Source organism: Phytophthora sojae (assembly GCF_000149755.1).
Source record: "Phytophthora sojae unplaced genomic scaffold PHYSOscaffold_2, whole genome shotgun sequence".
In the NCBI taxonomy this organism is placed as follows: domain Eukaryota; phylum Oomycota; class Peronosporomycetes; order Peronosporales; family Peronosporaceae; genus Phytophthora; species Phytophthora sojae.
Window position 1 is genome coordinate 3628873 of NW_009258116.1, and position 21987 is coordinate 3650859.

Below are 21987 nucleotides of genomic sequence, written 5' to 3' on the forward strand. Positions count from 1 at the left end.
ACGCAGCTCGGGGGTCTTGCGGCGAATGCGCGTGTGCTGCTGGAAAAAAGAAGGCGGTCGGATCAACCGCCGCGCAATCTTCCGCAGATCGAAGGAAAAAGCGAGCGAGCGAGCAACCGTCCGCGGTCTTATTCTTAGGCGGATCTTTGGCTGCGGCGTGCGTGCGTGCTCGGTGGCCAGGAAAGCCTCGGGCTGCCTGCTCCGGCGGGGCGGTCAAACCAACAAACAAACGGTCGCTCGATGACCGAAGCTCTGGAGACAACCGATGCAGCGCGATGGCGCTAGATGCTGGCCGCTTCGGTGCGAGTAACTGCGGGGGTTTCGGCGAATCTTAGCGAGTGGGGGCTGCCACTCACTCCTTGAGGTTTCTTTTATTTGCTTCTCTTTTTCGCCCCGAGCGATGCATTGCCGAGTCGATGGGGAAGATTTCCGCGCAGTTGGGTTCGCGAAATCGACCAATGGGCGTGCGCTGTGCCTTCTGCGCGCGTTCCTTCCTTTTTCTCGAGAGACGTTCGAAAAATCAGTGCCGCCTGATTGGCTGCGAGCTGATCCGCGTGTATCTTCAATTGCCGGGAGGGTTTTGTGTGGCTACATAACGTATAACAGAAGCGCTGATCTTCTTCGCACGAGGTCAGCCTCTGCCCCCACGCATGGCTCAACCCTGCGTTGCTCTTACTAGCTCAGCTCCGTAGCAATATAATATGGATGAGCAACCCGCCACCAGAGCTGTGGAGATAGGCAAGCCGGAATTGCATTGAGCAGTCTGCAAAAAGAGCAAAGTAGCTTTCGCCACAACAGAGCTGCAGGAAGAGGCGATGGTATTGGGTATTTGTTGGTTGTGAATCAAGATCAACAAAGTAGAACATGTGCGCATGAGTTGCTGCGATCGCGTGCGGTGAATGGTGAAGTGTACGATGCGCCAAGTTTCTAACTCGTTTTAAAAGGGCTGGGTCACGCCTCCTAGGAGCCCTGGGGGGGGGGGAGCCCGAAAAGTTGGGGCTCCTGGGCTTCTGCGTTAAATAGGTTAAGTGAAAGGAGCCCTTCACAACTGCGAGAGCCCTCGTTAAGGGATCCCCCCTACAGGTTAAATAGCTTACTTCCGATTGACTGTAGTGTGCGGTCTTCAGGTTCAAACTTCGACTTTTGGAAGCAAGCTGTACTTTATCGCCGCCACGTTCTGCGCCCTTATCTATTTAGTGCAGGCCACATGACCATGCTGTAGCTACGCTCGAACGCGAAGGGCATCGAGGATGTCGATTTTCTGCGAGATGGAGGAACTCCCGCTAAACCGGGTCTCAAGGAATAAATTTAGATAGCATAAACCAATCAGGACAGTGCGTCAACTCGCTTTTTCGCCAAGTTGCAACTGGTACAGCCAAGCGCGAAACCAACCATATTCAGAGATTCGCTTTCAATGACCGAAAGAGCCACTTTAACGGGTGGCATGGACACTTTAACGAGCGGGTGATCCTACCGTAGCACCCCATAAAAGTCTATTTCTATAGCGCGACGCCTAATCGCGCTGATAAATGTCTAGCTTATATTACCGTACCTTGCTGGAAAAAGTATGCAAGAGTAAATGACTTCATAACGTGAGTTAATCGAAACGGGTCAGTCAACTTTTGAGTGCATTGAAAAGTCGTTCCATGTGAGTTGTGCATGCGGGCGTCGTGCCGACGACATACAAACAACAAATGGACGAAAAGATAGCTTACGTTTAAAGCATCCCTGTTTTTACTTAACACATGCAAAGCTTCCTTCAAGTTGAAGTAGACACGTTTAAAAACGAAATTCATTGGTATACACCATTTCCCATGCAGGTTTCCCAACCAAAGTGGTTCAAATCATTTTTTTGGGAAAAACCTCATATCACTTTTCCCAGGTATTTTCAAGCAAAGTCTGTCATAAATAGTGTTGTTTATTACCAAGTTAATAACTCCTAATAACTGGTATTAAGATTTTTAGATATCTAATACCGATTGGTAATACCATTATGTAAAGATTGTGTTTGGTAAACTGCCTTTTTTGTGTGCAATCTAAAACTCCGGGCAGAGTCCGCAAGAATGCGCTTGTCCTCAATACTAGGACTTCATGCTTGTTCCCACCTAAAGTCTTCCAACTACTAGGAAGGTATGATGGGCCCATAGTGCTAGCCTCATCCCGTCCTTGTTTTTTTTAGCTAAAGTAATGGACAGCAAAATTCAGGTGTTAGTGCCTGCCTCTAAGATTCATGATAAGGTCTCATATGGCCAAAAATCTTAAGTAGAAGCGAAGATAGATCACAATATCGAAATCATCGTACTTTCGTGGGACAGAGAAGTAATTATTTACATGGCTACGCACTTGTCCGCGTCGCTGCTGGTTCCGCCCTTTGTCTTGATGCTTCTGGCCCTGGGGGCGCCACCCCGCCCCAGGACGAGCACCCGTCCGTGTCGCCGCTGTCCGCTGTGTGTCTGTCAGCTGTAGCTGAATGAATGAATGAACCAATGAATCAATGAATGAATCAATGAATGAATGAATCAATGAAGGGGATTCAATCAGAATCCGTCAGTCAGTCGTGTCACTAAAATGAAAGATATGTCACTAAATATATGTACTGTAGTACCGGTACATTACCGGCCATTTGCAACCCAGGTTGTATTTCTGGCGGTCCGCTGCCTGTGATTGGCCAGAGTGTATCGGCCAGGATTTTGGCTGGTACTGCGCCCAATAATTTTGGGGTTTCGTTTGCAACTTAAGTAGCGCACCGAGTAGTATACTGTTCAGTTTTTGCAACCCTATCACATACAAAAGTCAAGTGAGGGTAGCAAAACACCGTCGTATGAGAGCTCCTATACAAAAACTAAGTTACGCCATACTGCCGAAGGGTTGCGAAAAGCATTCCGGCCGTGTTAACCTGGCGAGTTGCTGCGCGTGCGACTGGTGGGGCTACGTGTACCACATGGAAGAGAGCGCGCAGGCCTGCGCCGCGGCTGAGGTCGCCACGGGTTTGGCGGTGAAGTATTCGGCACGGCTATCTCCACCCGCTCTTGATGTTGCTATTGGCACGCAGCCCCTCCCTAAATTACTCTATCCGCTCGTCGACGGCAAGTTGCTATCAAGAAGCTCCTGGCAACGAAGGACCCCAAGACAGCATTGGCATACCAGGCAACTTCTCGCGTGCGGGACCCGTGCTGGCCATCATCCGCGTGCCCTGCATCGGTTCGCGAACGTGTACGCGCTCGTGGCCATCTACGGCGTGATGATGCCTACGTCCAAGTGCATCAAGAGCTACAGCAATCAGCGCGAGTTGTACATGGGCAAGGGGTGGTGGCTCTCGGTAGACTCGCAGATGTGTGCTCTGCGTGCTGGGCGAGACGCTGCTGGGCGGGACGCTACTGGGGGCCTGTTCCCGGACACCTTCAGGGCCACCTACAGGACCTTCTTTACGGCGCTCGGTGCCTGCCCGTGTGCCTCACCCCGACGCTCAAGAAGGGCACCGGGCTCGCCAGCGGCGCGGTATGCACATGGTCGACATCATCGGCGTGACCATAGTACGACATGCCTGGGCCGCTCGACTTCACCGGCACCAAGCTCAAGATCTCGCTTGCGCAGATCGCAGATCGCGGGCATGTTTGGCAAGCTGTTGCTCGTGTACAACGCTATCCCAGCCGGGCAGCGTACTCGGCACCGCCGAGTCGGCGTTAGACTGCTTGCTGCTCAACAAGAGCGTGGGGTCGGATCGCTAGCAACTTGGTCGCCATGACCAGCTCCTACCACCGGAACGACGACTATGGTAGTAACTACATTGCATTTCTAAGAGCACTGCTGCCAAAGCTACAGCAAAGCGCATCAAACAGTATGCATCGCTTTCTAGCAGTCTGTTAGACTCGCAAAAGTGCACTTCAACACCTAAGTTAATTTTAGCCAATCAACGATTGGTAGCAAAGCAGGTTGCACGCCCTGCTGATATTTATACAGTACTGATAGGACACCTTGGTTGAATTTGTAACAATATAACGCCGCATGCCACTCCATATTATACGTTATGTACATGTACATGAGCTGTGTACAATAACAATATAACACCGCATGCTTATCAGTATTATCTCAGGCTAAGGGCTGAGAGTATAATTATACTAATGAATTTCGTTTTTAAATGTGGTCTACTTCAACTTGAAGGAAGCTTTGCATGTGTTAAGTAAAAACAGGGATGCTTTAAACGTAAGCTATCTTTTCGTCCATTTGTTGTTTGTATGTCGTCGGCACGACGCCCGCATGCACAACTCACATGGAACGACTTTTCAATGCACTCAAAAGTTGACTGACCCGTTTCGATTAACTCACGTTATGAAGTCATTTACTCTTGCATACTTTTTCCAGCAAGGTACGGTAATATAAGCTAGACATTTATCAGCGCGATTAGGCGTCGCGCTATAGAAATAGACTTTTATGGGGTGCTACGGTAGGATCACCCGCTCGTTAAAGTGTCCATGCCACCCGTTAAAGTGGCTCTTTCGGTCATTGAAAGCGAATCTCTGAATATGGTTGGTTTCGCGCTTGGCTGTACCAGTTGCAACTTGGCGAAAAAGCGAGTTGACGCACTGTCCTGATTGGTTTATGCTATCTAAATTTATTCCTTGAGACCCGGTTTAGCGGGAGTTCCTCCATCTCGCAGAAAATCGACATCCTCGATGCCCTTCGCGTTCGAGCGTAGCTACAGCATGGTCATGTGGCCTGCACTAAATAGATAAGGGCGCAGAACGTGGCGGCGATAAAGTACAGCTTGCTTCCAAAAGTCGAAGTTTGAACCTGAAGACCGCACACTACAGTCAATCGGAAGTAAGCTATTTAACCTGTAGGGGGGATCCCTTAACGAGGGCTCTCGCAGTTGTGAAGGGCTCCTTTCACTTAACCTATTTAACGCAGAAGCCCAGGAGCCCCAACTTTTCGGGCTCCCCCCCCCCAGGGCTCCTAGGAGGCGTGACCCAGCCCTTTTAAAACGAGTTAGAAACTTGGCGCATCGTACACTTCACCATTCACCGCACGCGATCGCAGCAACTCATGCGCACATGTTCTACTTTGTTGATCTTGATTCACAACCAACAAATACCCAATACCATCGCCTCTTCCTGCAGCTCTGTTGTGGCGAAAGCTACTTTGCTCTTTTTGCAGACTGCTCAATGCAATTCCGGCTTGCCTATCTCCACAGCTCTGGTGGCGGGTTGCTCATCCATATTATATTGCTACGGAGCTGAGCTAGTAAGAGCAACGCAGGGTTGAGCCATGCGTGGGGGCAGAGGCTGACCTCGTGCGAAGAAGATCAGCGCTTCTGTTATACGTTATGTAGCCACACAAAACCCTCCCGGCAATTGAAGATACACGCGGATCAGCTCGCAGCCAATCAGGCGGCACTGATTTTTCGAACGTCTCTCGAGAAAAAGGAAGGAACGCGCGCAGAAGGCACAGCGCACGCCCATTGGTCGATTTCGCGAACCCAACTGCGCGGAAATCTTCCCCATCGACTCGGCAATGCATCGCTCGGGGCGAAAAAGAGAAGCAAATAAAAGAAACCTCAAGGAGTGAGTGGCAGCCCCCACTCGCTAAGATTCGCCGAAACCCCCGCAGTTACTCGCACCGAAGCGGCCAGCATCTAGCGCCATCGCGCTGCATCGGTTGTCTCCAGAGCTTCGGTCATCGAGCGACCGTTTGTTTGTTGGTTTGACCGCCCCGCCGGAGCAGGCAGCCCGAGGCTTTCCTGGCCACCGAGCACGCACGCACGCCGCAGCCAAAGATCCGCCTAAGAATAAGACCGCGGACGGTTGCTCGCTCGCTCGCTTTTTCCTTCGATCTGCGGAAGATTGCGCGGCGGTTGATCCGACCGCCTTCTTTTTTCCAGCAGCACACGCGCATTCGCCGCAAGACCCCCGAGCTGCGTTGACGCCCTCGTCCATGGTGGCGCAGGCGACGCTCATGGACCCTGTCACGCAACCGCCGCCTCGCATCGACATGAAGCAGGAGCCGGACGTCGGCCACGCCCTGGGTGTGGGCGTGGACGCCACCTCCAAGCGCCGAGCCCCCAAGCCGCGCGCCGCGAGGGCGGCCGAGACCGCCAGCGCGGCTGCATCCTCGGCCTCGTCGTCGCAGCCGCTCCCGCAGCAGCCGAACGGATGGAACCTGGCCACGATCAAGGAGGGCGGCAAGCGCGCGAAGCCCGAGGCGCCCAAGTTCCTGCTGCTGCTGTACGAGATCCTCGACGTCGAGAGCTCGCGCGTGATCCGGTGGTCGGAAGATGGCCTGGCCCTGCAGATCCTGGACCCCGTGACCGTCACGGAGCAGATCCTGCCCAAGTACTTCAACCACACCAACTTCCACAGCTTCCAGCGCCAGCTCAACTACTTCGGCTTCCGCAAGTGGACCAAGTCCAAGACGGACATCTGCACGTTCAGCCACCCCTACTTCAGAGAGAACCAGCCGGAGCTGCTCCAGCTCATCAAGCGCAAAAAGGCTCCGAGGCGAGCGCCCGCCAGTGGCGCCAGCAGCACCACGTCCAACACGACGACCGCGTCGGGTGCAGGCCAAACGTCGAAGAAGTTGTCCCCGTGTGGGAAGCGGAAGCTCCCCTCCGCTGGGGACAGCAACTCGGACGGCTTCTCTACCCAAAGTACCGGGATGCACATTCAGATGAACACCTCAGCGGTCCCCATCCAGCCTGCAATTAACGGGTTGCCACTAAGTGCCATGACGACGCCCCACGGAGCTTCATCCAACGGGGTGTTGGGCTTCCCACAAGACGGTCTGACTCGCCACTATTTGCCGGAGCTGAACAATGTTATCTCCCCTGTGGCAGCTACGGAGTGCAAGAAGAAGGCCAAGAAACTCGACAGGAAGGACTACCTCGCAAGTGCCACAATACAGGCACCACTGGCGTCACCCACCGATGCGTCTAGCTCGCTCGTCAACAAATCGACGGTGCCGTCGATGAGCGCGTCAGGGTTTAATCTTCGATGCCAGGAGGGAGGGTATTTCGGCACGCTCCTTCTTCGCTCTTCCGTCCTCTTCTCCGGATCTGTTGGCCAGCGTTCCGCTGACCAACAAGTGCTACCACGTGTGGGGACCGCGCCGGTGGAGTGCTTGGGAACAGCGGTTGTAGAGGGAGGAGGAGGCGACTTGTGCTTGTTGGAGTAAATGACAGAATGAATTAGTTGCGAGACTTAACGCTTGTCGGCTACGTCAAAGACCTACAACTACCCGAAGGCCACGAGGACCACCCGAGTGGCCTGCCCAGCTTAGGATCTGTCTGATCCCGTTCTGCATCGCGGCTGCGATGCACCTTGAGCTTTGCTGCGCGCACGCAGTCATATCAACTGGTCTAACGTGAGGCTGTCGCGGGCTCCTGCTTCTCGGAGGCAGTTCGAGAGGCGGCCAGCGCCAGGTTTCTGGCCGAACCTGACATCCTCCCGGCCATATTCTTTCGCTGGTCGTCGCGAAGTCGATCCAGAAGGTGCTTCCGACGGCTCACGTGGAGTATGTCTCGTGCGCGTTCCCAGGAGTTCTCGTGTTCCGGTAGACCCACCCATCTAACCAGATACTCTGGTTTCCGGTTGAACATGCGGCGTTTGCCGAGCTTCTAGAAAACGGGTCGTGGTTTCCCGTCCTCCGCTACAAGTACCGGGGCCGTCTTGGACACTGGTCGATCCGCGAATCGTGGCTGCGTCTCCTTGAATGGCTTCAGCACATCCACGTTGAAGCAGTTGTGAAGCGTCGCCATGTTGCACGGGAACTCGAGCCGAGCCACGTTATCGTTAATCATGCGCGAAATCTTGTACGGTCCAATGTAACGCAGCGCGAGCTTAGTCTTATCCAGCGCGGTTCCGCGCGCCGTGTGCGCAAGTGGGAGGTTCTTCATCGACAGTAGCACCAGGTCGCCCACTGCGAAAGTCACCGAGCTGCGCCTCTGGTCGTAGTACATCTTCTGGCGTAGCGGAGCCTCGCCCAGGTTGGATCTTGCCCGCTTCACAATCTCTTTCCGTCCTTCAACAAAGTTTTGCGCAAAATCCTTTCGAGTGTCAGCATCAAGAGTCATGGCGCCGACAGCCCGCGGGATGCGCCCCGTGTCGATCTGGAAAGGAGATAACTGCGTCGACGCGTTGATCAGTGTAGCATGTCCGTACTCGATTGTGCCCAAGTGATCGACCCAATCCCTGTCATGGTAAGACGTCATACAGCGCAGTGCATCTTCAAGTACTTGATTCTGACGCTCGGCTTGCCGGTCGCCGTGAGCACGATGCGCCGTCGTCATCCCCAGCTTGATCCCCAGCAACTTCATCAACTCTTGCCAAAAGTGTGAGGTGAACTTGCTGTCGCGGTCGCTGATTAATTCACTGGGAAGACCGTGATGGCGAACGACGGTGTTGAAACAGAGATTGGTGGTTTCGGCTGCGGTTGCCATGCTGTGGGTCGGCGAGTACTTAGTGCGTTTTGATAGCCGACACACGCAATTCATGATTGCATCGTAGCCGTTCGAAACGGGAAGGCCGGTGATATAATCAATCGAAACTGACTCCCACGGCTCCGATGAAATCGGTAGCGGTATCATTGGTCCATTCTTCTTCGGATTTGACGACTTGTTCTGTTGGCACGTCCGGCAGCTTTGCACATAATTGCAAACATCCACCAGCAGGGTAGGCCAGAAGTACCATTGGATTAGCCGTAGCTGAGTGCGACAGGGGCCAGGGTGTGCGCTGGTAGCGCTGTCGTGATATTGACTGATCAACTTGGCCCGATGTTTCTGATCCTCAGGAACACATAGTCGAAGAAGCGAGCCTGCGTCTTTCAAGTACAGCAACTCCTTGTGTCGCCTCGCCCATCGCCAAAGCTGCAGATCGCAGCCTGCGCGATGTCGCCAAAGAGCGATAGAGCGGATCGGCGCGATACCCACGAATAAATTGTGCCTTCACCTTGTCGTCTAAACCCACGCTGGAGACATTAAGCTGGTCCGCGTTGATTTGTCGGGACAGTCGACGCTGGGACACGCCAACGACATGCAGCTCTGTGGCTGCCGGCACGGGCGAGTCTAGAAGCAGGTCCTAATCACGAGTGCTCAGCGTCTGAATCGTCGATACCACGCGGCGATGGCGACGCGAAGACACACTCCGCTGACGGCAATTGTCGTCACACGAATGATCAAGACTGGCGTAGTAGCCAACGCTGCAACCGACATAGATTCAGCTGCGGCCTCGGAATCCATGTCGTCTGAACCGCCTGGAGGCGGTCTTGACAGCGCGTCGGCCGCCACATTGGCGCTGCCTTTGATGTGATGAAGCACGAAATGCACTGCCCGAAAAAATCGAGCCACCGAGCCATCTTGGGCGACATGTTCGGGTGGTTAATAAACCACTTACATGCAATGTTGTCGGTAAATATGTCAAACTCGACACCGTACAGGTAGTGGCACCATTTGGCCAGTCCAAACTTGATCGTGTACAATTCTGTTTCATGTGCGGGCCCATTTTGATCCGTCGCGGACAACGTCTTCGAGAAAAAAAAGCCAAGAATCCGAGGCGTCCGTCGTCAAGATGAAGCGCACCAAGAAATCGGGCCGACGCAGTACCGGCGCCTGCTGCAAAGCCGTCTTCAGTTGCAAGAAGGCCTGCTGCTGCTCTGCCTCCCAGGTCCACGCGACTTGCTTCCTTACCAGGTCACTGAGGGGTAACACAAGCTCAGTGAAGTCGCAAATAAACTTCCGATAGTAGCCAGCCAACCCCAAAACGTTCTGTAGCCCCTTCACGGACAAGCGGCTTGGCCACTTCTCAATCGCAGCCGTCTTTAGGCGATCTACATGCAGCCCGTCAGCGGCGACTGTATGACCCAGGAAGCTGATACATGCCCGTCCAAATGCACACTTCGCCAGGCGGATGTACAACCGCTCACCCCGGAGCACCTCGAACACCGCGCGCAGATGGAGACAGTGCTCTTCCTCGCTGCGTGAGAACACGCACAAATCATCCAGGTAGACGACAACAAAAGTGAACTTAACAAAGAGCACCCGCATCAAACGCGACCAAACTCTCGACATGCCACTCAAACCCATCGGAGCCACGCGCAACTGGTACACCTCCTTGTCTGTTCGAAATGCCGTGAACTTCTTACTGCTGGGCACGGCCAGCATCTTGTGGTAGCCCTGGGCGAGGCCTAACGTCGAAAATATTGTGCAACCGGGCATGCGATCGAAGATCTTCTCGATTCTGGGCAGCGGAATATTGGGGATTTCCGTCTGCGAGTTGACGTATCTGTAGTGCACGACCCAGCGAACAGGATGTTGAGCGTTGCCGGGCTTAATCCACTCGGAACGACTGGGCTGCTTACCAAAAGCCGGATCCTTCTTGGGCACTGCGAAGATCGACGACACCCATGGCGACTCGGATACCTCGATCCAGTTACTCTCCAACATCTCTTGAACGAAACCATCTAGCGCTTCTTGCTCTGTCTTGGAGAGGCGAAACGGGGCGCGTGAGCTGGGCGTAGCGTCGGGCTTCATCGTCAACTCGAACTCTACTTCACAGTGAGGTGGCAACTTATTAGGCAGTACATGAGGCGCGCAATCGTCATACTCCTTCAGCACCTCGGCGATTCCTGCCGAAACAGGCATTGCTGGTCGCTGTTCTTCCACCTTGACGCTCGAGACAATTTCGACTGACCGACCCTCAAAGGCTGCCTCCAACCGGTCGATGGGTACACCAAGGTCTTCACTGGTGACCTCATCGATAAATGCATTAAGCTTGCCGTAGTCCACGTCGGGTTCAGCCACGTGCACCTCGTGCGTGATCCAGTCGATGTCGGGATTGTACCTGGCGAACCAAGGAGCGCCGAGAATCACATCGTGGCTGCGAGGGAGTGTATACTCCGTCGGTGGAAGCCACACTGCTCCATGCAAAGGTCTGCTTCCACCTCGTTGACCACATCCTCCGTCGTTTGGCCGTCGAATCTCTCAATATAGCCGCGTTTGCGACGCACCACCACCTCGGCCAGTCCAGGGCGAATCACGTTGGTCAGCGCCGCTATCCAGCAGGATGGTCACGTGTGTACTGAGCAGAGACACGGTACCTTCTTTGCGCATCAGACTGCTTCCCGAAACGGTCGCGGGTACCACAGCCGCGACCCTCACCGTCAAATGGCCGAACAGTATCTCCGTGGCATCCTCCGTGTTGGCTATCTGCGGGTCACGCGGCGTCTCCTCGAAGTTGCTCTGATGGATTCTTGGCGCGTTGTCGCGCGAAGTGCTGTAGCGCTCATTCCTGGAGCCCTGCTGTCTGCCAAACTGGCCTCGAGCAGCCGGTGCGCGCAGTGAACAAGATCCCCCACTGCGACAGCCTCGCATGCGATGGCCCGGTCTCTTGCACCGGAAGTAGAGATTACGACGCATGCACTCAGAGCGATCCAGGAAGCGTGTGTTGCCGATCTCCATGGGCTCTGGTCCGTCCCGCGGATACGACCGCTCACGATACGGACGTCGCTCCTGGTGTCGCGGTCTCGCATGTGACGACGCAAACGAAGCGTGAGTACGCTCATACTCCATCGCCACCGAAACAGCTTCCGACACGGTGCTGCAACGTCGGTACTGGACCTCTTCTCTTGTTCGAGCCACCAAGCATCGCACGAACAGCGTAATCTGGTCGAGCTCGCTCATTTGCGTGACGTGGCTTATCAATTGGCGGTACTTGGTAATGTAATCGGCCAGATCCGTGCACTCACGCTGCTTCAGCGCGTACAGCTTGTCTCTTAGTCTTTCCTGCAGGCCAGCGGGGATGGATTCCTTCCTCAGCGCCGTGGCCAGCTCCGTTATATTGCTGATCGTCTTCTGCTGCGTCGTGAACCACGCAGCCGCCTGGCCACGCAGATTGGACACCATCATAGCCAGCACGCGTTTTTGATTGATGGGGTTTTGTAGTCGATATTATTAGCTTTAAAAAATAGGCGCGCCTGGTCAAGGAACAGCTCTAGCGACTCGTTCAACTGGCCGGTGTAGTGTGGCATGCTGATGCCCTCGACTCGCTTCTCGGACTCCGTCCTCTCCGTTAGCTTCTTCATCATCGCTTGCTGCTCGGCCAGAAGCCGCACCACCGTCGTCAGCACGTCCTCTGCGGGGGCGCTCTCCATTCTTGTTACTGGGGCCAGGATGCACTTCAGCCTGCAGGGAGGGTATTTCGGCACGCTCCTTCTTCGCTCTTCCGTCCTCTTCTCCGGATCTGTTGGCCAGCGTTCCGCTGACCAACAAGTGCTACCACGTGTGGGGACCGCGCCGGTGGAGAGCTTGGGAACAGCGGTTGTAGAGGGAGGAGGAGGCGACTTGTGCTTGTTGGAGTAAATGACAGAATGAATTAGTTGCGAGACTTAACGCTTGTCGGCTACGTCAAAGACCTACAACTACCCGAAGGCCACGAGGACCACCCGAGTGGCCTGCCCAGCTTAGGATCTGTCTGATCCCGTTCTGCATCGCGGCTGCGATGCACCTTGAGTTTTGCTGCGCGCACGCAGTCATTTCAACAGGTGTAACGTGCATGGCGACCGTGCGCCGCGTCGCCCAAGGGTTGTTGTCGCTCCGGGTGGTGACGCCGGTAGCAGCAGTAGCCACATTAATAGGAGATGTGGCAGGGTTAACCTGCGCATGAGCATGAGGCAGCGCTAGCACATCGCTGCGGTCCCTGGCGAGCGGTGCACCGACGGTCGATGTCATGGCTAGTGCTGGTGTTAAGGCGAGAGCTGGGCGCTGGTAGCAAAGCCCCACACACATATCACATAGCGGCTGGTCTTGGTGGGGATGGCGCGGAGCGCGGCGCGGAGCTGCTCGCGGTGAGGAGCAAAGCCCCATGGTGCAGGGCTCTGCCTGACAACTCGGTTGGTGTTGTGTACCTTTGGAGCTGCGGGACCGTGCTCCGCACACTTACTAACGTGTAAAACTTACGGCATGAAGCACATATTTTTTGTACAGTGCAACGTCTCCCTATCTAACTTACCCCCGAATGAAACATCCCCTAAAGGTGACATTACAATATACCCAATGATTTCGGTGATGTAGCTTGCTACGTTTGGCCTCTTTATTTCTTGTTTCTGCGCGGGTTCTACGCCCCCTTCGACTCCTTTCTCCTGCTTTTCTCAGTATTTGACAGCTTCTTTTTGAGGATCAGGCGAACTACAAAGAAGCACCAACTCCGAAAAGGGTGGGGTTAGCAGTACAAGGTGCACACACACGAGTACTCATCGTATCATTCTCTGGATTTTAGATCCAGAGCTAACGGAGGGAGTCACTCCGACCCAAACTCACTCCAACTTCTTATACGTAGTACCCAAACTAACGCAAGACACTCAAAACTAAAATAAACCTACTTGGAAAAACCGATATTCCTGTTGTATGAGAACCCAACTGGATACTCGAACCCAATATAGTGGTTTTTCTCTCCTAATATTGCATAGTCGTTATATACGGTCGTATCGATAATGAGCTCGCTGACTTTGAGCACGAGTTCGATAAATAACCGCTTTACAAAGGATGTAAAGAAGGTAGATGTTTCTTGTGGCGGCAAAGTCAACATCATCGGTCTGTTACGATAGACCGAAATAACTTATTCACGTGAATATCGTCCGAAGCGGACTGTCTTCTGTGCAATGTTTTTTTTAATCTTAAAAAAAGCGGAAGTTGACGCGAGCGACTGGTGCGCCACAGGCGGGTCTTGTAGCCGTTCTTGGTGCGCCACTCAAGTCGCTTGCAACGCTCACAGTGCACACAACGCATCCCTTGAGCTTGACATCTTTCACGCAATAGTTTGATTGATATTATTGGTAAGGTGCAGCACAATATTTAAATTTATTTTTAAAAAAATAGGCAAAAGTTGAAGCAAATCCAGCGTTTCCCCTCCTAAAGCACAGCATTAGTAATAAACATGTTATCGCAGCTGAATCTGCGCCGAACTGCACTAGCTGCGCAACGCGATAGCCAGCCGATCGGCTGGTGCGAACCGGCCGGTGACAGCAGCTGGATCTGCGCCGAGGCGGCACTGGCCGGCGTCGCATCGAGTTCTCGCTGTTTGGCGTTGGTGTTTGTTGTAGGCAGGAGAAAAGGAAAACGACAGCTGTGAGATTCGAACTCACGCGGGTTGCCCCATTAACTTAGCAGGCTAACGCCTTAACCACTCGGCCAAGCTGTCATCGTGCGCAATTCGAAAACCACCGTTTTCCGACCAGCCACCCTCACCTAACCACCAAACGCACACACCGCCCCCGCCACATACACACACACAGCTTCCAGTGGCCGGCTTCGTGTATTCTGCTGTTTCTGCAGCTCTACCTTATATAATCATGGTACATCAACCGCCAGTACACCACCTCGAACGAATTGGGGGTAGGAAGAAAAAACAAGAACAAACGCATCGGCTTCGCGCTCAGCCTCGACACGCCTCCGTTCCCTCCCTTGTGTTTGTTGGGTAACGCTAACCTTTCGCCAAGAATGCCGCGACTCTTCACACTCGCAATCTACTCGACAAGCGGATGGGTAGGTAGGTAGCACTCGGGTGGGTGGGCCTGGTCTTCCCTCACCTTGGTTTGCCGAGGTCGTCGTCAGTGGAGGCATGGTCGTCGCTGCTGTTCGTCCGTAGCACATATTGTGCATATCGTGCGCGGTCTTTGGCCGCAGCGCCCCTGCTAGTAGTGTCACGAGCCGCTACTACATTTGCATTGCGCGTGTGGTATTGTGACGCTCGACGATCAGGTCACGCGAATGTGCTGCTGGTGAGCGCGAAGGGAGTGCCGCGGGATTGGCGTAGCAGCAGTGGGGATTCATGTGGCGCCGCGATAGGTAGAGGACGGTGCGAGGAGGCCACTAGAGGCGGTAAAGCGAGCAAAGAGAGAGTGTGAAAAGGCAAAAGATGAGCCCCCAGGCGGGATCGAACCACCGACCTTTCGCTTACGAAGCGAGTGCTCTACCACTGAGCTATAGGGGCTGTACGGACACCAACACACCAACACAAACAAACAACAAACAACAAACACACGCACAACAACAACAACAACAACAACAACAACAACAACAACTCGCAACACGCCACGCACCACACGACCCGCACGACCGCACCAACCACCACACATCCACAACAATACCACCAAAAGACACGGGGCAACACCACGCCGAGTCGAATCTTGGGGCCGCAATCTGTTTGCTCATGTGGGCCCTCTTCTGCATGCGATGCTTCCGTCTTATTTTGTATGTCGATCTCGACGAGAGTTCGTGGGCGGTGCTCAGCGTGGCGAGCTCAAACGCTCGTCGTGTCACGCAAAAGGGAGCAGCGGGTTCGTTTTGTGCGGCAGGTTGCTGGTGTGGGTCCGGGGTTTGAGCGCGGTGCGTGGGTCTGCGATGTGGCTGGTTTGCGTGTGTTTGCGTGTGTTTGCGTGTGTTTGCGTGTGTTTGCGTGTGTTTGCGTGTGTTTGCGTGTGTTTGCGTGTGTTTGCGTGTGTTTGCGTGTGTTTGCGTGTGTTTGCGTGTGTTTGTCGTTTTGTGAGTGTGAAAGTCGTTTTGGTGTCGGGGGAATAGCTCAGTGGTAGAGCGCTGGATTCCAGTCCCAGCGGTCGGGGGTTCGATCCCCTCTTCCCTCATCCTTTGCGCTTTTTTAGCGCCCGACGCCCACCTTTTCGCTGCGCCACAGCCCCCTTCGCAGCCGCCACTACTCCCTCGCGCCAATCAACCAGCCAGTAAAACGAACGAGACGACAAAAAGTGCGATACTTCTCGATTTATGCGTGTCATCCTTGCGCAGGGGCCATGCTAATCTTCTCTGTATCGTTCCAATTTTTACGGATGACCACCGAAGTGGTTCCTGCCACTACTCGCGCTAGACTCCTATACGTGCGAGCCTTGGGCCTCACATCCAGAACCACTTCGCCAAAAACGCAAGGCATTCATTCCCCCGACCCGAAGCGGATGCATACAGTAGCAGTCTTCCAGGCAACTGGACACCCAGATAGCCAGCCGACCGGCTGGTGCGAACCGGCCGGCGACAGCAGCTGGATCTGCGCCGAGGCGGCACTGGCCGGCGTCGCATCGAGTTCTCGCTGTTTGGCGTTGGTGTTTGTTGTAGGCAGGAGAAAAGGAAAACGACAGCTGTGAGATTCGAACTCACGCGGGTTGCCCCATTAACTTAGCAGGCTAACGCCTTAACCACTCGGCCAAGCTGTCATCGTGCGCAATTCGAAAACCACCGTTTTCCGACCAGCCACCACCAAACGCACACACCGCCCCCGCCACATACACACACACAGCTTCCAGTGGCCGGCTTCGTGTATTCTGCTGTTTCTGCAGCTCTATCTTATATAATCATGGTACATCAACCGCCAGTACACCACCTCGAACGAATTGGGGGTAGGAAGAAAAAACAAGAACAAACGCATCGGCTTCGCGCTCAGCCTCGACACGCCTCCGTTCCCTCCCTTGTGTTTGTTGGGTAACGCTAACCTTTCGCCAAGAATGCCGCGACTCTTCACACTCGCAATCTACTCGACAAGCGGATGGGTAGGTAGGTAGCACTCGGGTGGGTGGGCCTGGTCTTCCCTCACCTTGGTTTGCCGAGGTCGTTGTCAGTGGAGGCATGGTCGTCGCTGCTGTTCGTCCGTAGCACATATTGTGCATATCGTGCGCGGTCTTTGGCCGCAGCGCCCCTGCTAGTAGTGTCACGAGCCGCTACTACATTTGCATTGCGCGTGTGGTATTGTGACGCTCGACGATCAGGTTACGCGAATGTGCTGCTGGTGAGCGCGAAGGGAGTGCCGCGGGATTGGCGTAGCAGCAGTGGGGATTCATGTGGCGCCGCGATAGGTAGAGGACGGTGCGAGGAGGCCACTAGAGGCGGTAAAGCGAGCAAAGAGAGAGTGTGAAAAGGCAAAAGATGAGCCCCCAGGCGGGATCGAACCACCGACCTTTCGCTTACGAAGCGAGTGCTCTACCACTGAGCTATAGGGGCTGTACGGACACCAACACACCAACACAAACAAACAACAAACAACAAACACACGCACAACAACAACAACAACAACAACAACAACTCGCAACACGCCACGCACCACACGACCCGCACGACCGCACCAACCACCACACATCCACAACAATACCACCAAAAGACACGGGGCAACACCACGCCGAGTCGAATCTTGGGGCCGCAATCTGTTTGCTCATGTGGGCCCTCTTCTGCATGCGATGCTTCCGTCTTATTTTGTATGTTGATCTCGACGAGAGTTCGTGGGCGGTGCTCAGCGTGGCGAGCTCAAACGCTCGTCGTGTCACGCAAAATGGAGCAGCGGGTTCGTTTTGTGCGGCAGGTTGCTGGTGTGGGTCCGGGGTTTGAGCGCGGTGCGTGGTCTGCGATGTGGCTGGTTTGCGTGTGTTTGCGTGTGTTTGCGTGTGTTTGCGTGTGTTTGCGTGTGTTTGTTGTTTTGTGAGTGTGAAAGTCGTTTTGGTGTCGGGGGAATAGCTCAGTGGTAGAGCGCTGGATTCCAGTCCCAGCGGTCGGGGGTTCGATCCCCTCTTCCCTCATCCTTTGCGCTTTTTTAGCGCCCGACGCCCACCTTTTCGCTGCGCCACAGCCCCCTTCGCAGCCGCCACTACTCCCTCGCGCCAATCAACCAGCCAGTAAAACGAACGAGACGACAAAAAGTGCGATACTTCTCGATTTATGCGTGTCATCCTTGCGCAGGGGCCATGCTAATCTTCTCTGTATCGTTCCAATTTTTACGGATGACCACCGAAGTGGTTCCTGCCACTACTCGCGCTAGACTCCTATACGTGCGAGCCTTGGGCCTCACATCCAGAACCACTTCGCCAAAAACGCAAGGCATTCATTCCCCCGACCCGAAGCGGATGCATACAGTAGCAGTCTTCCAGGCAACTGGACACCCAGATAGCCAGCCGACCGGCTGGTGCGAACCGGCCGGCGACAGCAGCTGGATCTGCGCCGAGGCGGCACTGGCCGGCGTCGCATCGAGTTCTCGCTGTTTGGCGTTGGTGTTTGTTGTAGGCAGGAGAAAAGGAAAACGACAGCTGTGAGATTCGAACTCACGCGGGTTGCCCCATTAACTTAGCAGGCTAACGCCTTAACCACTCGGCCAAGCTGTCATCGTGCGCAATTCGAAAACCACCGTTTTCCGACCAGCCACCCTCACCTATCCAAACGCACACACCGCCCCCGCCACATACACACACACAGCTTCCAGTGGCCGGCTTCGTGTATTCTGCTGTTTCTGCAGCTCTATCTTATATAATCATGGTACATCAACCGCCAGTACACCACCTCGAACGAATTGGGGGTAGGAAGAAAAAACAAGAACAAACGCATCGGCTTCGCGCTCAGCCTCGACACGCCTCCGTTCCCTCCCTTGTGTTTGTTGGGTAACGCTAACCTTTCGCCAAGAATGCCGCGACTCTTCACACTCGCAATCTACTCGACAAGCGGATGGGTAGGTAGGTAGCACTCGGGTGGGTGGGCCTGGTCTTCCCTCACCTTGGTTTGCCGAGGTCGTCGTCAGTGGAGGCATGGTCGTCGCTGCTGTTCGTCCGTAGCACATATTGTGCATATCGTGCGCGGTCTTTGGCCGCAGCGCCCCTGCTAGTAGTGTCACGAGCCGCTACTACATTTGCATTGCGCGTGTGGTATTGTGACGCTCGACGATCAGGTTACGCGAATGTGCTGCTGGTGAGCGCGAAGGGAGTGCCGCGGGATTGGCGTAGCAGCAGTGGGGATTCATGTGGCGCCGCGATAGGTAGAGGACGGTGCGAGGAGGCCACTAGAGGCGGTAAAGCGAGCAAAGAGAGAGTGTGAAAAGGCAAAAGATGAGCCCCCAGGCGGGATCGAACCACCGACCTTTCGCTTACGAAGCGAGTGCTCTACCACTGAGCTATAGGGGCTGTACGGACACCAACACACCAACACAAACAAACAACAAACAACAAACACACGCACAACAACAACAACAACAACAACAACAACAACAACTCGCAACACGCCACGCACCACACGACCCGCACGACCGCACCAACCACCACACATCCACAACAATACCACCAAAAGACACGGGGCAACACCACGCCGAGTCGAATCTTGGGGCCGCAATCTGTTTGCTCATGTGGGCCCTCTTCTGCATGCGATGCTTCCGTCTTATTTTGTATGTTGATCTCGACGAGAGTTCGTGGGCGGTGCTCAGCGTGGCGAGCTCAAACGCTCGTCGTGTCACGCAAAATGGAGCAGCGGGTTCGTTTTGTGCGGCAGGTTGCTGGTGTGGGTCCGGGGTTTGCGTGTGTTTGCGTGTGTTTGCGTGTGTTTGCGTGTGTTTGCGTGTGTTTGCGTGTGTTTGCGTGTGTTTGCGTGTGTTTGCGTGTGTTTGCGTGTGTTTGCGTGTGTTTGCGTGTGTTTGCGTGTGTTTGCGTGTGTTTGCGTGTGTTTGCGTGTGTTTGCGTGTGTTTGCGTGTGTTTGCGTGTGTTTGCGTGTGTTTGCGTGTGTTTGTTGTTTTGTGAGTGTGAAAGTCGTTTTGGTGTCGGGGGAATAGCTCAGTGGTAGAGCGCTGAATTCCAGTCCCAGCGGTCGGGGGTTCGATCCCCTCTTCCCTCATCCTTTGCGCTTTTTTAGCGCCCGACGCCCACCTTTTCGCTGCGCCACAGCCCCCTTCGCAGCCGCCACTACTCCCTCGCGCCAATCAACCAGCCAGTAAAACGAACGAGACGACAAAAAGTGCGATACTTCTCGATTTATGCGTGTCATCCTTGCGCAGGGGCCATGCTAATCTTCTCTGTATCGTTCCAATTTTTACGGATGACCACCGAAGTGGTTCCTGCCACTACTCGCGCTAGACTCCTATACGTGCGAGCCTTGGGCCTCACATCCAGAACCACTTCGCCAAAAACGCAAGGCATTCATTCCCCCGACCCGAAGCGGATGCATACAGTAGCAGTCTTCCAGGCAACTGGACACCCAGATAGCCAGCCGACCGGCTGGTGCGAACCGGCCGGCGACAGCAGCTGGATCTGCGCCGAGGCGGCACTGGCCGGCGTCGCATCGAGTTCTCGCTGTTTGGCGTTGGTGTTTGTTGTAGGCAGGAGAAAAGGAAAACGACAGCTGTGAGATTCGAACTCACGCGGGTTGCCCCATTAACTTAGCAGGCTAACGCCTTAACCACTCGGCCAAGCTGTCATCGTGCGCAATTCGAAAACCACCGTTTTCCGACCAGCCACCCTCACCTATCCAAACGCACACACCGCCCCCGCCACATACACACACACAGCTTCCAGTGGCCGGCTTCGTGTATTCTGCTGTTTCTGCAGCTCTATCTTATATAATCATGGTACATCAACCGCCAGTACACCACCTCGAACGAATTGGGGGTAGGAAGAAAAACAAGAACAAACGCATCGGCTTCGCGCTCAGCCTCGACACGCCTCCGTTCCCTCCCTTGTGTTTGTTGGGTAACGCTAACCTTTCGCCAAGAATGCCGCGACTCTTCACACTCGCAATCTACTCGACAAGCGGATGGGTAGGTAGGTAGCACTCGGGTGGGTGGGCCTGGTCTTCCCTCACCTTGGTTTGCCGAGGTCGTCGTCAGTGGAGGCATGGTCGTCGCTGCTGTTCGTCCGTAGCACATATTGTGCATATCGTGCGCGGTCTTTGGCCGCAGCGCCCCTGCTAGTAGTGTCACGAGCCGCTACTACATTTGCATTGCGCGTGTGGTATTGTGACGCTCGACGATCAGGTTACGCGAATGTGCTGCTGGTGAGCGCGAAGGGAGTGCCGCGGGATTGGCGTAGCAGCAGTGGGGATTCATGTGGCGCCGCGATAGGTAGAGGACGGTGCGAGGAGGCCACTAGAGGCGGTAAAGCGAGCAAAGAGAGAGTGTGAAAAGGCAAAAGATGAGCCCCCAGGCGGGATCAAACCACCGACCTTTCGCTTACGAAGCGAGTGCTCTACCACTGAGCTATAGGGGCTGTACGGACACCAACACACCAACACAAACAAACACACCAACACAAACAAACACACCAACACAAACAAACAACAAACAACAAACACACGCACAACAACAACAACAACAACAACAACAACTCGCAACACGCCACGCACCACACGACCCGCACGACCGCACCAACCACCACACATCCACAACAATACCACCAAAAGACACGGGGCAACACCACGCCGAGTCGAATCTTGGGGCCGCAATCTGTTTGCTCATGTGGGCCCTCTTCTGCATGCGATGCTTCCGTCTTATTTTGTATGTTGATCTCGACGAGAGTTCGTGGGCGGTGCTCAGCGTGGCGAGCTCAAACGCTCGTCGTGTCACGCAAAATGGAGCAGCGGGTTCGTTTTGTGCGGCAGGTTGCTGGTGTGGGTCCGGGGTTTGAGCGCGGTGCGTGGGTCTGCGATGTGGCTGGTTTGCGTGTGTTTGCGTGTGTTTGCGTGTGTTTGCGTGTGTTTGCGTGTGTTTGCGTGTGTTTGCGTGTGTTTGCGTGTGTTTGCGTGTGTTTGCGTGTGTTTGCGTGTGTTTGCGTGTGTTTGTTGTTTTGTGAGTGTGAAAGTCGTTTTGGTGTCGGTAGAGCGCTGGATTCCAGTCCCAGCGGTCGGGGGTTCGATCCCCTCTTCCCTCATCCTTTGCGCTTTTTTAGCGCCCGACGCCCACCTTTTCGCTGCGCCACAGCCCCCTTCGCAGCCGCCACTACTCCCTCGCGCCAATCAACCAGCCAGTAAAACGAACGAGACGACAAAAAGTGCGATACTTCTCGATTTATGCGTGTCATCCTTGCGCAGGGGCCATGCTAATCTTCTCTGTATCGTTCCAATTTTTACGGATGACCACCGAAGTGGTTCCTGCCACTACTCGCGCTAGACTCCTATACGTGCGAGCCTTGGGCCTCACATCCAGAACCACTTCGCCAAAAACGCAAGGCATTCATTCCCCCGACCCGAAGCGGATGCATACAGTAGC

The 21987-nt window shown here is 54.5% G+C and overlaps 2 protein-coding genes, 11 non-coding genes and 1 pseudogene across 14 annotated transcripts; 5 read left to right on the forward strand and 9 right to left on the reverse strand.

Moving 5' to 3' along the window:
* Positions 1–5931: 5931 nt before the first annotated feature.
* On the forward strand, positions 5932–7167 carry PHYSODRAFT_254978 (hypothetical protein; the record flags this gene model as incomplete). The annotated part of the gene is made up of 1 exon (XM_009520894.1): positions 5932–7167. One exon carries the CDS (start codon positions 5932–5934, stop codon positions 7165–7167), a length of 1236 nt encoding a protein of 411 aa, XP_009519189.1.
* Positions 7168–10969: 3802 nt separating this feature from the next.
* On the reverse strand, positions 10970–11890 carry PHYSODRAFT_482944 (hypothetical protein; the record flags this gene model as incomplete). Its single annotated transcript, XM_009520895.1, has 2 exons — positions 10970–11451; positions 11491–11890. The coding sequence occupies 2 exons, from the start codon at positions 11888–11890 to the stop codon at positions 10970–10972; spliced, it is 882 nt and encodes a 293-aa protein (XP_009519190.1).
* A 2212-nt stretch (positions 11891–14102) lies between these two features.
* On the reverse strand, positions 14103–14183 carry PHYSODRAFT_t541. Its single transcript has one exon. It is a non-coding gene; the product is annotated as a tRNA-Ser (tRNA).
* A 720-nt stretch (positions 14184–14903) lies between these two features.
* On the reverse strand, positions 14904–14975 carry PHYSODRAFT_t540. Its single transcript has one exon. It is a non-coding gene; the product is annotated as a tRNA-Thr (tRNA).
* A 577-nt stretch (positions 14976–15552) lies between these two features.
* Positions 15553–15624, forward strand: PHYSODRAFT_t407. Its single transcript has one exon. It is a non-coding gene; the product is annotated as a tRNA-Trp (tRNA).
* Positions 15625–16122: 498 nt separating this feature from the next.
* PHYSODRAFT_t539 lies at positions 16123–16203 on the reverse strand. The gene has a single exon. It is a non-coding gene; the product is annotated as a tRNA-Ser (tRNA).
* A 709-nt stretch (positions 16204–16912) lies between these two features.
* Positions 16913–16984, reverse strand: PHYSODRAFT_t538. The gene has a single exon. It is a non-coding gene; the product is annotated as a tRNA-Thr (tRNA).
* A 497-nt stretch (positions 16985–17481) lies between these two features.
* Positions 17482–17553, forward strand: PHYSODRAFT_t408. Its single transcript has one exon. It is a non-coding gene; the product is annotated as a tRNA-Trp (tRNA).
* Positions 17554–18051: 498 nt separating this feature from the next.
* On the reverse strand, positions 18052–18132 carry PHYSODRAFT_t537. Its single transcript has one exon. It is a non-coding gene; the product is annotated as a tRNA-Ser (tRNA).
* Positions 18133–18849: 717 nt separating this feature from the next.
* Positions 18850–18921, reverse strand: PHYSODRAFT_t536. Its single transcript has one exon. It is a non-coding gene; the product is annotated as a tRNA-Thr (tRNA).
* A 629-nt stretch (positions 18922–19550) lies between these two features.
* Positions 19551–19622, forward strand: PHYSODRAFT_t409. Its single transcript has one exon. It is a non-coding gene; the product is annotated as a tRNA-Trp (tRNA).
* Positions 19623–20120: 498 nt separating this feature from the next.
* PHYSODRAFT_t535 lies at positions 20121–20201 on the reverse strand. The gene has a single exon. It is a non-coding gene; the product is annotated as a tRNA-Ser (tRNA).
* A 716-nt stretch (positions 20202–20917) lies between these two features.
* PHYSODRAFT_t534 lies at positions 20918–20989 on the reverse strand. Its single transcript has one exon. It is a non-coding gene; the product is annotated as a tRNA-Thr (tRNA).
* Positions 20990–21573: 584 nt separating this feature from the next.
* Positions 21574–21649, forward strand: PHYSODRAFT_t410 (annotated as a pseudogene). The gene has a single exon. The product of its transcript is annotated as a tRNA-OTHER (tRNA).
* The last annotated feature ends 338 nt before the right edge of the window (positions 21650–21987 follow it).